The sequence below is a fragment of the Euprymna scolopes genome, chromosome 29, assembly GCF_053919585.1.
Source record: "Euprymna scolopes isolate OS-2025 chromosome 29, ASM5391958v1, whole genome shotgun sequence".
In the NCBI taxonomy this organism is placed as follows: Eukaryota; Metazoa; Mollusca; class Cephalopoda; order Sepiida; family Sepiolidae; genus Euprymna; species Euprymna scolopes.
The window spans coordinates 86,099,841-86,112,461 of record NC_136510.1 but is presented as its reverse complement, the minus strand read 5'-3'; the positions used below and the strand labels follow the sequence as shown (position 1 = coordinate 86,112,461).

Sequence of the window (12,621 nt, the reverse complement as noted above, 5' to 3'; positions counted from 1 at the left end):
GCTCAACATACACATCCAAACACCCGGGCAACGCCGGGCTGTAATGCTAGTATATATATATATATATATATATATATATATATATATATATATATATATAATAGCAAACAGTTAATAAAACATGTTAAAAAACACTTTGAAAAAGAGTTAAAAACATATTTAATCTGAAAAGGAAACACTTGATAAGTGGATGGTCCTTAATCTGCGTAGTTCCGAAGAAATACTTTCCTTCTCATCAAAGGGTAGGAATCAGCAAAATGCGGGATCGGATTTTGCATACAAAAGTATTTGATGAAAATACAAGTAAGTCAAAGATCTTACTTGATAATAAAAAGTGAAGCAGAGGGAATATGGTGAAGAAAAGGGTGATTACACGTGAATGGATAGTCTGGTGAAAGGTAAATAATCCAATGGCGGTAAATTATTTTATTTATATATATATATATATATATATATATATATATATATATATATATATATATATATATATATATATATATAAAATTATGATTATCCTCTTATAAGTCACCCAGGAGGTCTAATGTATTTATGAACGTTTTCTGCCAGCAGAGAGAGGGCCTGAGTCGTGCGATGGAGACCGACTTGAGAAATTTCAAATGATTACTCGATCGAACCCGGAACAAAATTGAGAAGAAATTGTCTTTACACGCTAGATCGCATTCTGGATTATCAAATAAATGTTGGTCTAGTGCAAAATTTAAATTATTGTGGGTTAAGGAGAACTTTATTTCTATTCTTATTTTTGTATTTGTTTATATTAAAGAAAACTTGAAGGCACATGTTGTCCGATTCTTGTTTCAAAGTGTATGCTGGTTTGCTCCACATAGACAGCATCACACTGGCATTGAAATTTATGTATAGTATTGCTAAGTTTCGTGTGAGGTAGACTGTCTATTCTCTGCCGGCAGAAAAATTTCATAAATACATTAGACATTCTGGATGACTTATAAGAGGATAATATATATATATATATATATATATATATATATATATATATATATATATATATATATATATATATGTTTCCTAATAAAACAACATCGCAGCTCACAAGAGCCATGACAGTCAACAATCCGGAAGTCAAAGACTGGAGTTTTGCCCTCATTCGGGCTTATCAGTTAGACATAACTTGAGTCTTGTACTTCCAGTTTGTTGACTCTTGTTGTTTGACTGTGGAAATAATTATATAGTCTCTCACATTTTGAAAATTATATATATATATATATATATATATATATATATATATATATATATATATATATATATATATCACATTTTAAAAATTATATATATATATATATATCTCACATTTTGAAAATTATATATATATATATCTCACATTTTGAAAATTATATATATATATCTATAAAAGTGAACGTGTCTGTCTGTCTGTCTGTCTGTCTGTCTGTCTGTGTACATTTCCCTACGCAATAACTCTGTCAATTTTTAGTCTATAGACTCGAAATTTGAAATACCGGGTACTGAGATTTGGGAAAATCGATGTGACGGGTGTCAGCCAGAAATTTTGCTTTGCTTTCAACGATTTGACCTTTAAGAACTCTACCAAACTCCTCCGACAATTTTGGGTCTAGACACTTGAGATTTTAGATATAGGTTCCTTGAACCTGGATCTAACTTAATAAAGTGATTTGAGCCCGAAACTATCAATTTTAAGGGGTCATAATAGGAGTCAAATTAAAAAAAAATTGACTTTTTTTTGTTTTGCTAAGCGTACACCTCAAAACACCCGGGCAAAGCCGGGCTGAAATGCTAGTATATATATATATCTCACATTTTGAAAATTATATATATATATATATATATATATATATATATATATATATCTCACATTTTGAAAATTATATATATATATATATATATATATATCTCACATTTTGAAAATTATATATATATATATATATATATATATATATATATATATATATATATATATATATATATATATATATATATATATATATATAAAGGCTCCTTTAATCTTTGACAGACCATGGATACCCACCGGTGGGGTGCTTGTGCATGAAATTTTTGTGGCAAGAGATGCACAATCTCCAACCACACCTCTCCTGAGTCGACATTGTTAAGTATCAGTAGCAAGTGAGGTGTGGTACAGGACGACTGGAAACAAATGCTGAGATAATCTGAGAGCACATACAGTGCCTAGAATTTCCAAATGGTCATATGTATATATACGCACACTAGCAGGCCGCCTGGCATTGCCCAGTCGTAAAATACGCATAAATATGATTTTGTTTATTAATGCAGACTTTGTATTTATTATTATATCATATTGGACCCAATAAGTAATAATGATTTAAAAAGTTAAAAAACAAATAATGTGTGCGTCACTACCGAGAATCGAAACCAATTTACTTTTTTCTTTGACGTTAATGCCTGAGCTATGAAGACATGTTTGCTGCAAGGTCAAAAATGAAAACATGAACCAATAGCTATTACATTATACATGCATATTCATAATGCCGTCGTTCGACCATCACCTGGCAAATTCTATTTCTATAACTCCTGCTAAAACCCAAATATAAAGTTTCGCATGGGTTTAAATGCCCTATATATTAAGTGTAGACCAAAAACTGACAGAGGAGTTTGGTAGGAAATTTTTTAAACAAATATATATACGCATACATAAATATATATAAAAAGAGGTTTGCGTTTACTATAACCTTTTTATGCAAATATTATGCAAGTATAAATCATGCAGAATATCTGCATGAATATAATTACATGTAATAGTTAACTAACGATGATTATCCCATAAGAAAACTGAAAAACTAATAAGGAGTTAATTCAAATGATTGTTTAAAAAAATATTTTAATTAACTAGATCTTTTGCAGATGAATGCAATTCCATAATCCATATATGACAAAGTTGTATTTTCTTTTTAAATAAATAGAAAAAAGAGTTTTTAATAGGATTATCAATAGACAAAACGCTGAAACTTATAAGAGTATAGATTAGTGGCCTGGCTAGGCCACAGGGCAGACAACCAAGCAAAAAAAAAAAAAAAAAAAAAAAAACTAAACAAAATTCATCCAAAAGTGACAAAACTAAAGCTGGCCTGTCAGGACACTATATATACAAATGTAGGCAAATTTGGGCATATTTTATAGATTTGAAAATATAGGTTCTTTTTTATAAATTGTCATAAAATTTAAACCATAGAATAGCTTTAGTTTTGCTGCTTTGGGATGAATTTTGCTTAGCGTTTTATTTTTTTGCTTGATTTTCTCTCTTGTAGCCTTGCCAGGCCACTAATATAGTTATACAACCTTTTTTGGCAATTTTATATTAATGTATAAAGTTTTCTGCTCTCTGCTCTCATGTATATTTTCTATGCGAGACATAGAAATGTTTTTTTTTTTCACATATTTTTTATTCCTTTTTTTTTCCCCTTTTCTTGTACATATTTTATAATTCTATAGTAATTGTAAACTTGTCCAATTCATTTTCATCTTTCTTTTAACCCCCCCGCCACTTAAAAAAAAAAAAAAATCAAATGGTACTCCCCTGATAAAAATGACGAAAGGCGTCTTCGGATAGAAGAGAATTTTCTTCTCTGCTATATATATATATATAGTTATCCACATACAGTACCTTTTTGCTGTATTACATTTCATCAGTGCAGCTAGACCAGCACCTTTCCCTCGCAAGAGATTGAACCTACAACCATCGAGTTGATAGTCGGTAGTTCTAACCTCCGGCCCATGGGATCAGTGCTCGCAAACGACCTCATCGACGATCTATTTAAATAGACACTCGCCCACCGCTTTTACAGTGCTTGAGTTGCTTGTTTATTTACAAACAAACAGTGAAAACGAGTATTTCAGTTATTCAATTAATATATTCATTATATTCAATATTTTATCAGATAAAACATGCTGGATATTTATATTTTATATAAAAGGCAACTATCTGTGTGTATGTGTGTTTACATGTCCAGCTAAAAATGAAAAAAAGAGAAAAAAAAACAAAAACAAACTACAAAACAAACACCCGTAAAGTTTGTATATTCTTGATCGGCGTGGCAGGAATAATCAATATCTAAAATTTTAAAATAATTGTTCGTTCTTCAGGGATCAACTGTGCCGGGTTTCGTCAGGGGAGAGGGTCCTTTTTTTCAGCCATTTCCAATGTTGTCTATTATATATAGGAGCGGTGAATGACTTGGATTATTATTTTTAATGCATTACAACGTGAGAGAGGAATGGTCCGGGTAGAGGTGAATTAGTGAAGAGGGGAAAAAAGGATGTGGAAAAAACAAAGAAGTGGGGTGTATGGGGGAGGTAAGGGTGAAAGGCGGTTGAGAGAGATAGAAGGATAGAAATTTTAATATAAAGATATTTTATACACTTTTTAGCCACTTCTATTTTGGCTTTATGGTCCAGGGCATCGCCGGGTAGTCCTCTTAATTAATTATACAAGTATGTGCTGCATAACATATTTAAAAAAATTTTTTTTTGGAAATATAGAAATATTCATTTATGTAACTATTTCGAGATCTCTTTTGGAAGAAGAAAGGTCATCTGTGGATTCTATTTTTCCTTGGAATTTGTGTAACAGCCACAGCCGCGATCGGTACAATAGGTAATTAAAAAAATGGACGATGGGAAAGGCTACAATTAGACTGACGACATATATCGCCAACTGCTTTGGTTTGCCGAAGTCCAGGAAGGGGTATATGTAACGGTGTCCAGATATGCTGAGTCCGCCGGCTGAGTAGTAAATTCCCAAGAAAGTTATGTAGGCGACCATACACAACATTCCGTACCAAAAATGCAGGATTCGGATCGGCTTGCTGGAGACGAACATGTTCAGAATTGAGTAGACCGAATTTATAGCATGTTCCAAAATGTTCAATCCGAGAAAACCATTAGGACCTGAGAAAAGAAAAAAAAGAGAGAAGAAAAAGCAATGAATATAAATATGTATGCGCCCCCCCCCTGCACCTGCAATACATTTTCAGCAAGCACTCGTCTAGCTACAACCACTGTCAACAATTTCTCCCACTCTCTATCTGTGCCTAAATCTAATCATAAATTCCATGAACGAAGCTCCTTTCCTCGAACTGCCCGCCTGTGGAAATCTTTTCTGGCTGATCATAACCTAGTCATCTTCAAGTTCAAAGTTCCTGTTTAGTCGCCCCCTTTAAGTAATCTCATTATTAAATTTACTGGCAATTTATGTAGCTGTTTCAAAACGATTTTTATAGACAATTTAACAATTTGTGCAGGTGTGCCAGTTTGTAGTCGTGTGCAAGCGACTCTGTAAGTCACTCTGTCGGTCGGTGGGTCCTTCGGTCGGTCCGTAACACTTTTGTGCTTGCCCTTTTTGGTTAAGATCAAAGGTCTGTTGTTAATAGATGTTGTTCTTAGCTTTTTAAGCTTTTTCTTGGCCTTTTGGCCAAAATATTTTTTAATTTTATATTGGAATTTTTTTAATTGTAATTTTTTCTTTAAGCGAAATAAATTAAATATGAAGATCAAAGTGTAGTATCTGTTCTCTGATACATGCACCGCACTAGGCAGTGCTGTTCTGGCGACACATTCTCGTGCCTGGAACACCTGATGAGCTTGTTGGGTAGCGTTCTGTCCGCACCACCACTTGGTCTGTCTTTCTCTGCTCTCCCCCCTCACGGGTGGATCCGAGCTGATAATTTACTACCTTCCCGCGAGGGAGGGTGGAAACACTTTCTCTCTTCCCTCCACTAACTTCCCACTCCCTCTCTCAGTTCTATCTCCCCTCTTGCCGCCTTTGGCGCCACTTCTTTTTGGCGCCAAAGTCGGCTCCCCACTTTGGACGCCGACTCCACGTCACTCATTTTGGCGATTTTTAATACAGGGAAGAGAGCCTTTTTTAAAAAATGGACACCCCCAGCCCGGGGGCCACCAATACAGATACCCCCAACCAGGGGGCTATCACAGGAAAAACTTCTCCCCAAGAGGACGACTCCCCAACAGGGGGAGCAAAAAGCAACGGGGCATACCGCCTGGATAATAAACTGAAGGACGCCCCCCCCCAGAAGGGAGAAAACTCATAAGCAGCTCCGCGAGAGGGCAACTCCCCGACCCAGGGAGCACAGGTAATGGCGGACGAGGGAACGAGGAACGTTTCAGGTGAACCACACTCAGTGGCACCTCTTGCTCCTTAATCCTCGTTGGCCAAATATGACCCCTTCACTCCTGCTCCCCACGACGGCAAACGCCCAGCAGAAGCGGAGAAGAAATCAAGGGACGAGGAGACAATGGACGTCGCGGGTGGACCACAGCCGATGGAACCCCCGGCTCCTCAGTCCATTACACCATCACCCAAATGTAGCACTCCAACTCCCCAAGAGGACAACTCCCTCACGGAAAAAGGGGAAAATGATGAGGATGGAGTAGCTAGAAGGACTAAAGCGCTAATCAATGAAGCGATAGCGTCTTTAAAGATCCTCGGCAGGGTGATCAAAGATCCAGCCTGCTTAAACGCTCCCCAAGAGACCAAGCCCCAACCAGCCACCTTTCCAGCAACAAAAGCCTTACAAAGAACACTGTAGCAGAGGCAACCCCCATAAGTGGTGGAGCACAACAGGTGGCATCCAGGAGCCAACAATCCCCTCCCAGGAAGAAAAAGAAAGAGACCCAGGAGGCAGGGACCGGTAGATTGGCAACTTTCAACACCGATTGGCCGGCTCTCATCCCACTGGGCAAACCACCAAACTCCGGTCAGCAGAAGCAGCAACAGCAACACCCAAGCCAGACGACACTGTCCTGGACCCGCATTGCCAGTAATAAAGACACTGAATAGGGTCCACAAACCCAAATGCCCCCTTAGGAATACCGGGACCTTTTCGAGTCCACTTACAAGGACCTCACGGAAGGGAACGTAATAAAACCCCTTCCAGGCACCGCCGAGGACCTTAAGAAGAGGATAGTGTCCTTCATCACCTCGGACACAAAGAAAAGAGGCCTCACAGGAGTAGACAAGGACAGCATGGTGGACCTCCTCCTGGATCTGAAGATCCCAGCCAAATACATATGCAGAAGGAGCTACGTAATATGGGACGTCCTGCTCCCAACTCAAAGAGAGGCCGAAGAGACAGCCAATAGGACAAATCTGCGCTGGAAAAACATCAAACTCCAGCCAGAATACCTTAGCCAAATAGTCACCAATGTTGTTGTGCTGAACATCCTCTGTCTTCTGGGAGCAAAGCAACTAGGAGCGGTCTTCAGCCAGTACGGGGACATGGTGTCCGTGGCCCCAACAAGCAAGAAGAGGGACGTCCTGACTAGAGACTACAGAATCCAGATGCGCCTCGACAAAACTGGCTTCAACCAAATACCAGCGACACTGAGGTGCGAGGAAGGGACAATGTCCGTCATAGTAGAGGGACGGAGACTGCACTGCTGGCACTGTCAGGAGAAGGGACACATGGCCAAGGATTGCCCCAAAAGAAATCCGACCTAAGCACCTACAGCTGCCGACAAACCTTGTGCCCCAGAGACGACAACCAAGCCAGTGGACCCATCCCCCAGCATTGGATGGGTCACAGTGACTCGAAAGGGGAAAACAAAGTCCTCCAATTCCAGCCAGCAAGCGGACAAAAAACAAGCGCTGCAGCAACAACAACAGCCGCTGCAGCCAATTCCGGACAAGCAACCCTTCATACCAATTGTCACTATCCAGCTCCCCTACTCCCCGGGGAGTTGGTCCCCATTTCCCCTTCACTCCTCACATTAAAAATCGGCCTTGTGCCTAATTTGTTCAGTTGGGGAGCAAATAAATACCTTTTTCTTGGCCTTTTGTAGTATCTGTTCTTACTACATGCTGTACTTATGTTTGTAACTTTGTGATATAAAGTGGGGGATCACTTTTCTGTATTAATTTAATGTAAAATGATCACCCACTTTACAAAGAGTCAGTCTCAAAGCCATTCAAGTCATTCTCCAGATCATTCAAGTTGTTTTGGAAGGATTCCATTTATTTTTTAAGCATTCAAATCATTCTTAAGGTCATTCAATTCATCCTTAAGTTCATTAAAGTCATTCTAATAATTTACTTTTAATTTATTTAAGTCATTTCAGCTCATTTTTCGGTCATTTTAGTTTATCTTTAAGAATTTCATGTCAATCCTACATTCACGCATTCATTCATTACACGAGAGCACGCGACTAATGGCTATCGGCCTTGTTAATTTTGCATCTAACGTTTTATCGGTTTTATACTTGCTTATTACACCATGAACGACATTTTTAAACCTGTAAACAATAATAGTAATTTTTTTTTTTATAATAGGCGATATTGAGTTTTTCCTTCAAAAGGTAGCGTTTTATGTGTAGAATTTGCCATATTGCTTATAAATAAGATTTATTTATTGATTTAAGAAAAAAGGGAAAATGTATAGTAAGCGTGTATCTTCCATTTATTCCTTTTACCTGGCACAGGGGTCCTCCTCATCCCTCTACCAGAGTGTAGTATTGTTTCATTCAGTCTCTCAAAAAGTTATCCTTCCGAAAGAGGAGGTAGTGTCCGTGCGACTTGTTGCTGGTTGAACCGAGATCCCCACACCAGAAGACGACCATCCTCTTTATTTATTACAGTTTTTGTTCATTAACATAGCATAATCCCTTTCCTCCCCTTTTGTCGTAGCTGGATTAAATCGAACTCATGTCATATCCACTCTTCATAAAGGGTAAATAGTACCTGATATTTGGGCCAGAAAATGACCACAGAACCAGCACTTTTGGTGGCCTTGTGTCTAATTTGTAAAGGGAATATACTTGTTTTATCTTGCGAATAAATAATTAAAGTAAGTAATCCTCCCAAGCATTGCATCCGCCTGCAGGTGACGTGTGGTTTATGGCCAGTCATCTGAAACCTCTCCCCAGAGAGAAATAAAGAGAGGCCTCGATGAAGACGACTTTGTGCAACCATCCAAAGTACCCCCATTGTTTTTTTATTGGGGGCGGAAGGGGGTCTGAATACCCCTATTATAAGCTGCCTTGTGTCTAACCTCGCTACATTGAATGAGGTAGATACAACTAATAATACTCACCTTGTCCGTGTTGGTCCGACTGGTGATGGCTGATGTCTGACCGCCTCCTCCGTCCATGCCTTGGACCATTCGACAAAAGAAAAGTATCAGCCTTTTCCTTTTTCCGGGACCAAACACCGCAGGGGGGGGGGAGAGACAGGGACCAAAAACCGCGGGGGGGAGAGACAGGGACCAAAGACCGCGGGGGGAGAGACAGGGACCAAAAACCGCAGGGGGGGGGGGGAGAGACAGGGACCAAACACCGCAGGGGGGGGGGAGAGACAGGGACCAAAGACCGCTGGGTGAGAGACAGGGACCAAAGACCGCGGGGGGAGAGACAGGGACCAAAAACCGCGGAGGGAGAGACAGGGACCAAAAACCGCGGGGTAGTGACAGGGACTATGACTGTGAGGGAGTGACAGGGACCAAGACCGAAGAATATTTCCATCCACACGCTCTTCATATCATTTAGCAACAAGAGCTTTCCGTCCATGCCATAATTATTGCAAGAATCCAGAAAGTAAGTCTTATTATTTGGAAATCCTGCGATCAACTTCATAAGTTTACTTCGAATTTATTTTTCTTCTCCCCGGGTTTCTCGGGTGTATTCTCCACACTCTCTGTCCCTCCTTCCCGTGCGTAAAAAAGAGACGTAACATAACGACACGAAAATAAAATTAAACAGAAGATTTCCATTGTTGTCCGACTTCCGTCTATGAATCTTCAGCGCCGATATTGGTTTTTAAAATGTTTTAAAATGTTTTCACACATCTACTATCTTTAAAATGTATTCGTCTAGTCATTAATACCATTGTCAGCATGACCTACCATCAGAACTGATATTAATACCATCTCTATTTACAACAATGGAACTCGTGTCGTCAGTAGCCGGCATTCGCCGCCATTCGCCGCCATTCGCCGTTAACTAACAACGAGGGAAAAAAATGTCTAATTCAACGAGGAAAGTTGGATAATGACTGAAATTATTATTTTCCATTTTTGAAAAAAGTCTTTGGCACCGAAACTAGCTTTTTAAATGTCTTCAATATATATATATATTCTCGCACCCCTCCCCTGACATCATTCACTCTTCCATCCCATCATAACGAACATTTCTGTAAAAGTCTGAGGAAGCTACAGACGGCCAAAAAAAGTGGCCGGGTAGCTGAAACAATAATGTAACTTAACAGAAAGATACGGTAATAAAAAATAAAACGTATATATATATATATATATATATATATATATATATATATATATATATATATATATTATTTACTATAATAATTACACAGACTACAGACACTAGTGTTTCATCCTTTCGAGAATCATCAGTGCAGGGTGTCACGATTAGCACCAGTCGAGAGATTCGAACTCCAGCAATAGAAGTCATACCTGGCTTCATTAGCAAGGACCCAAACCATTCGGCTACCGTCAACCGCGATAGATACAGTTGAAATTAAACATTTATTCTTATTAAATGCTTTTAACGTCAGTCAGAGTGATCTAATTATTATATGACGATCTGCACGTATTAACTAAGTTGACCGACTTTATTACAACTGAAAGTGCTCAACAAGTTTCTTAAAGAGGCTGACAGTATTATTTACTATAATAATTATTAAATACCTACAAAAACTACTATATATATATGTATATATATATGTATATATATATATATATATATATATATATATATATATGTATGTATATATATATATATATATATATACATATATATATAGTAAGTTATGAAAATGTATATGGCAATTAAGCTACACAGAATATTCCAAGTTTCATTATTGTGAGAATTCTTCAGGCTTATGCGAGAATGAAATACGGAATATTCTGTGTAGCTTAATTGCCATATATATTTTCATAACATTTCTACCTAGCTCTACCTATCTATTGAGCACTGTTGAAGTAAATACTGAAAAATTTACACATAAAATTATATCTTTGTATATTAATTTATGTGATTATATATATATATATATATATATATATATATATATATATATATAATGTAATTAATAATTATATATATATTTATATATAATGTAATTATATATATATATATATAATGTAATTATATATATATATATATATAATGTAATTATATATATATATATATATATATATATATATATAATTTAAAGGAGATTAGAACAATCGTCTAAAGAGCTCAGTGCATTTCAATGTAACAGTGAAATTACTAGTTTAATTAAAATACAGGAAAGAGAAAGTGCTCATTGTAATTTAGATATATAATAAGCTCGATAGGTAAATCTCCTAGAGCTAATTTAATATTAAGTAATGTGATTGATAATTTAAAATTTAAAAATCAAATTATAATTAAATTAAAAATCCGTTTCATAAGAAGGAACAACAACAAAATCAATTATCTGTTGAGTAATACAAATAAACAGCAAACCAAAACCCGTAAACGTAAGAATAGACATAAGGAGACCCTATGGTTCAACCCTCCATATTCCAAAAACCTAGAGACAAACATAGCCAGAGAATTTTTAAAAATATTAGATAAGAACTTTAAAGCCCCCCCCATAGATATAATAAAATTTTTAATAAGAACACAATCAAAGTCTCTTACTCTACTATGCCTAACCTTCATCAAAAAATAATTAGCTCTAATAATAAGAAAATTAATAAGCTACAAAATACAACTATACAAAAGACACCAGACTGTAACTGTAGAAGAAAAAATAAATGTCCCCTACAAGGCTCATGTAAAATTAAAAATGTTATCTATAGCTGCACAGTATCAAAATCCCCAAATCTACATGAACCTATTAACAGCCATAACTCAACTACCAGATTAAATAATGACACCAACTTAAACCAATCTACCGATCAATTACAAACCAACCCACCATATAATAATCCAGCACCAGACCTAACAGAAAATAATCACAATAAGCAAGAGGCAATATATTTTGGTTCCACATCTGGCCTAATAAAACATAGAATTTCAATGCACAAACATTCTTTTAAAAATAACTCTCTGTCAAACCAAACTACTCTATCCAACTATATTTGGCAACTAAAAAATAGCAATATTTCTTTCAACTTAAAATGGCGAGTAATTGAGTCTTGCAAACCATATAAACCAGGAGATAAATTCTGTGCACTATGTACAAAAGAGACCCTAAAAATTTAAAAATATGAAGATATAAAAAATGCAACCACACTATTAAATTCAAGACAGGAACTAATATTCACATGCAGTCATAAACGTTGGTTTAAATTTAATAAATATAAACCACCTTAAATCATTAAAAATTACTTATTAGTAAAAATAGATTACAATTTTTTTTTTTTTTTAATAAATTAAGTTAGACTAATTATCCCCCTTACACCCTTTAAATAAAAAAAGTAAAGAAAATATGACTAATTATCCCTCCTTACATTATGTAATTACACAAACAACATTCGAAATATAAACCGTAGCGTCTTTAAATCAAAAGTACGCTAACGGAAATAATTTATTGCATGGGCGTCCCCCCTTTTTAAAATTCATCATTCAATA

At 36.5% G+C, this 12,621-nt stretch overlaps 1 protein-coding gene across 5 annotated transcripts in view; it reads right to left on the bottom strand.

The window, feature by feature from the left end:
• Positions 1-4,052: 4,052 nt before the first annotated feature.
• LOC145252768 (protein rolling stone-like) overlaps positions 4,053-12,621 on the bottom strand; it is an 88,938-nt gene continuing 80,369 nt past the window's right edge. For all 5 annotated transcript variants that reach the window (XM_080112677.1, XM_080112676.1, XM_080112679.1 and 2 more), the window contains exon 5: positions 4,053-4,938. In XM_080112677.1, the coding sequence (XP_079968803.1) occupies positions 4,541-4,938 (398 nt within the window). In that variant the 3' untranslated portion in view covers positions 4,053-4,540. The remainder of the gene's footprint in view (positions 4,939-12,621) is intronic.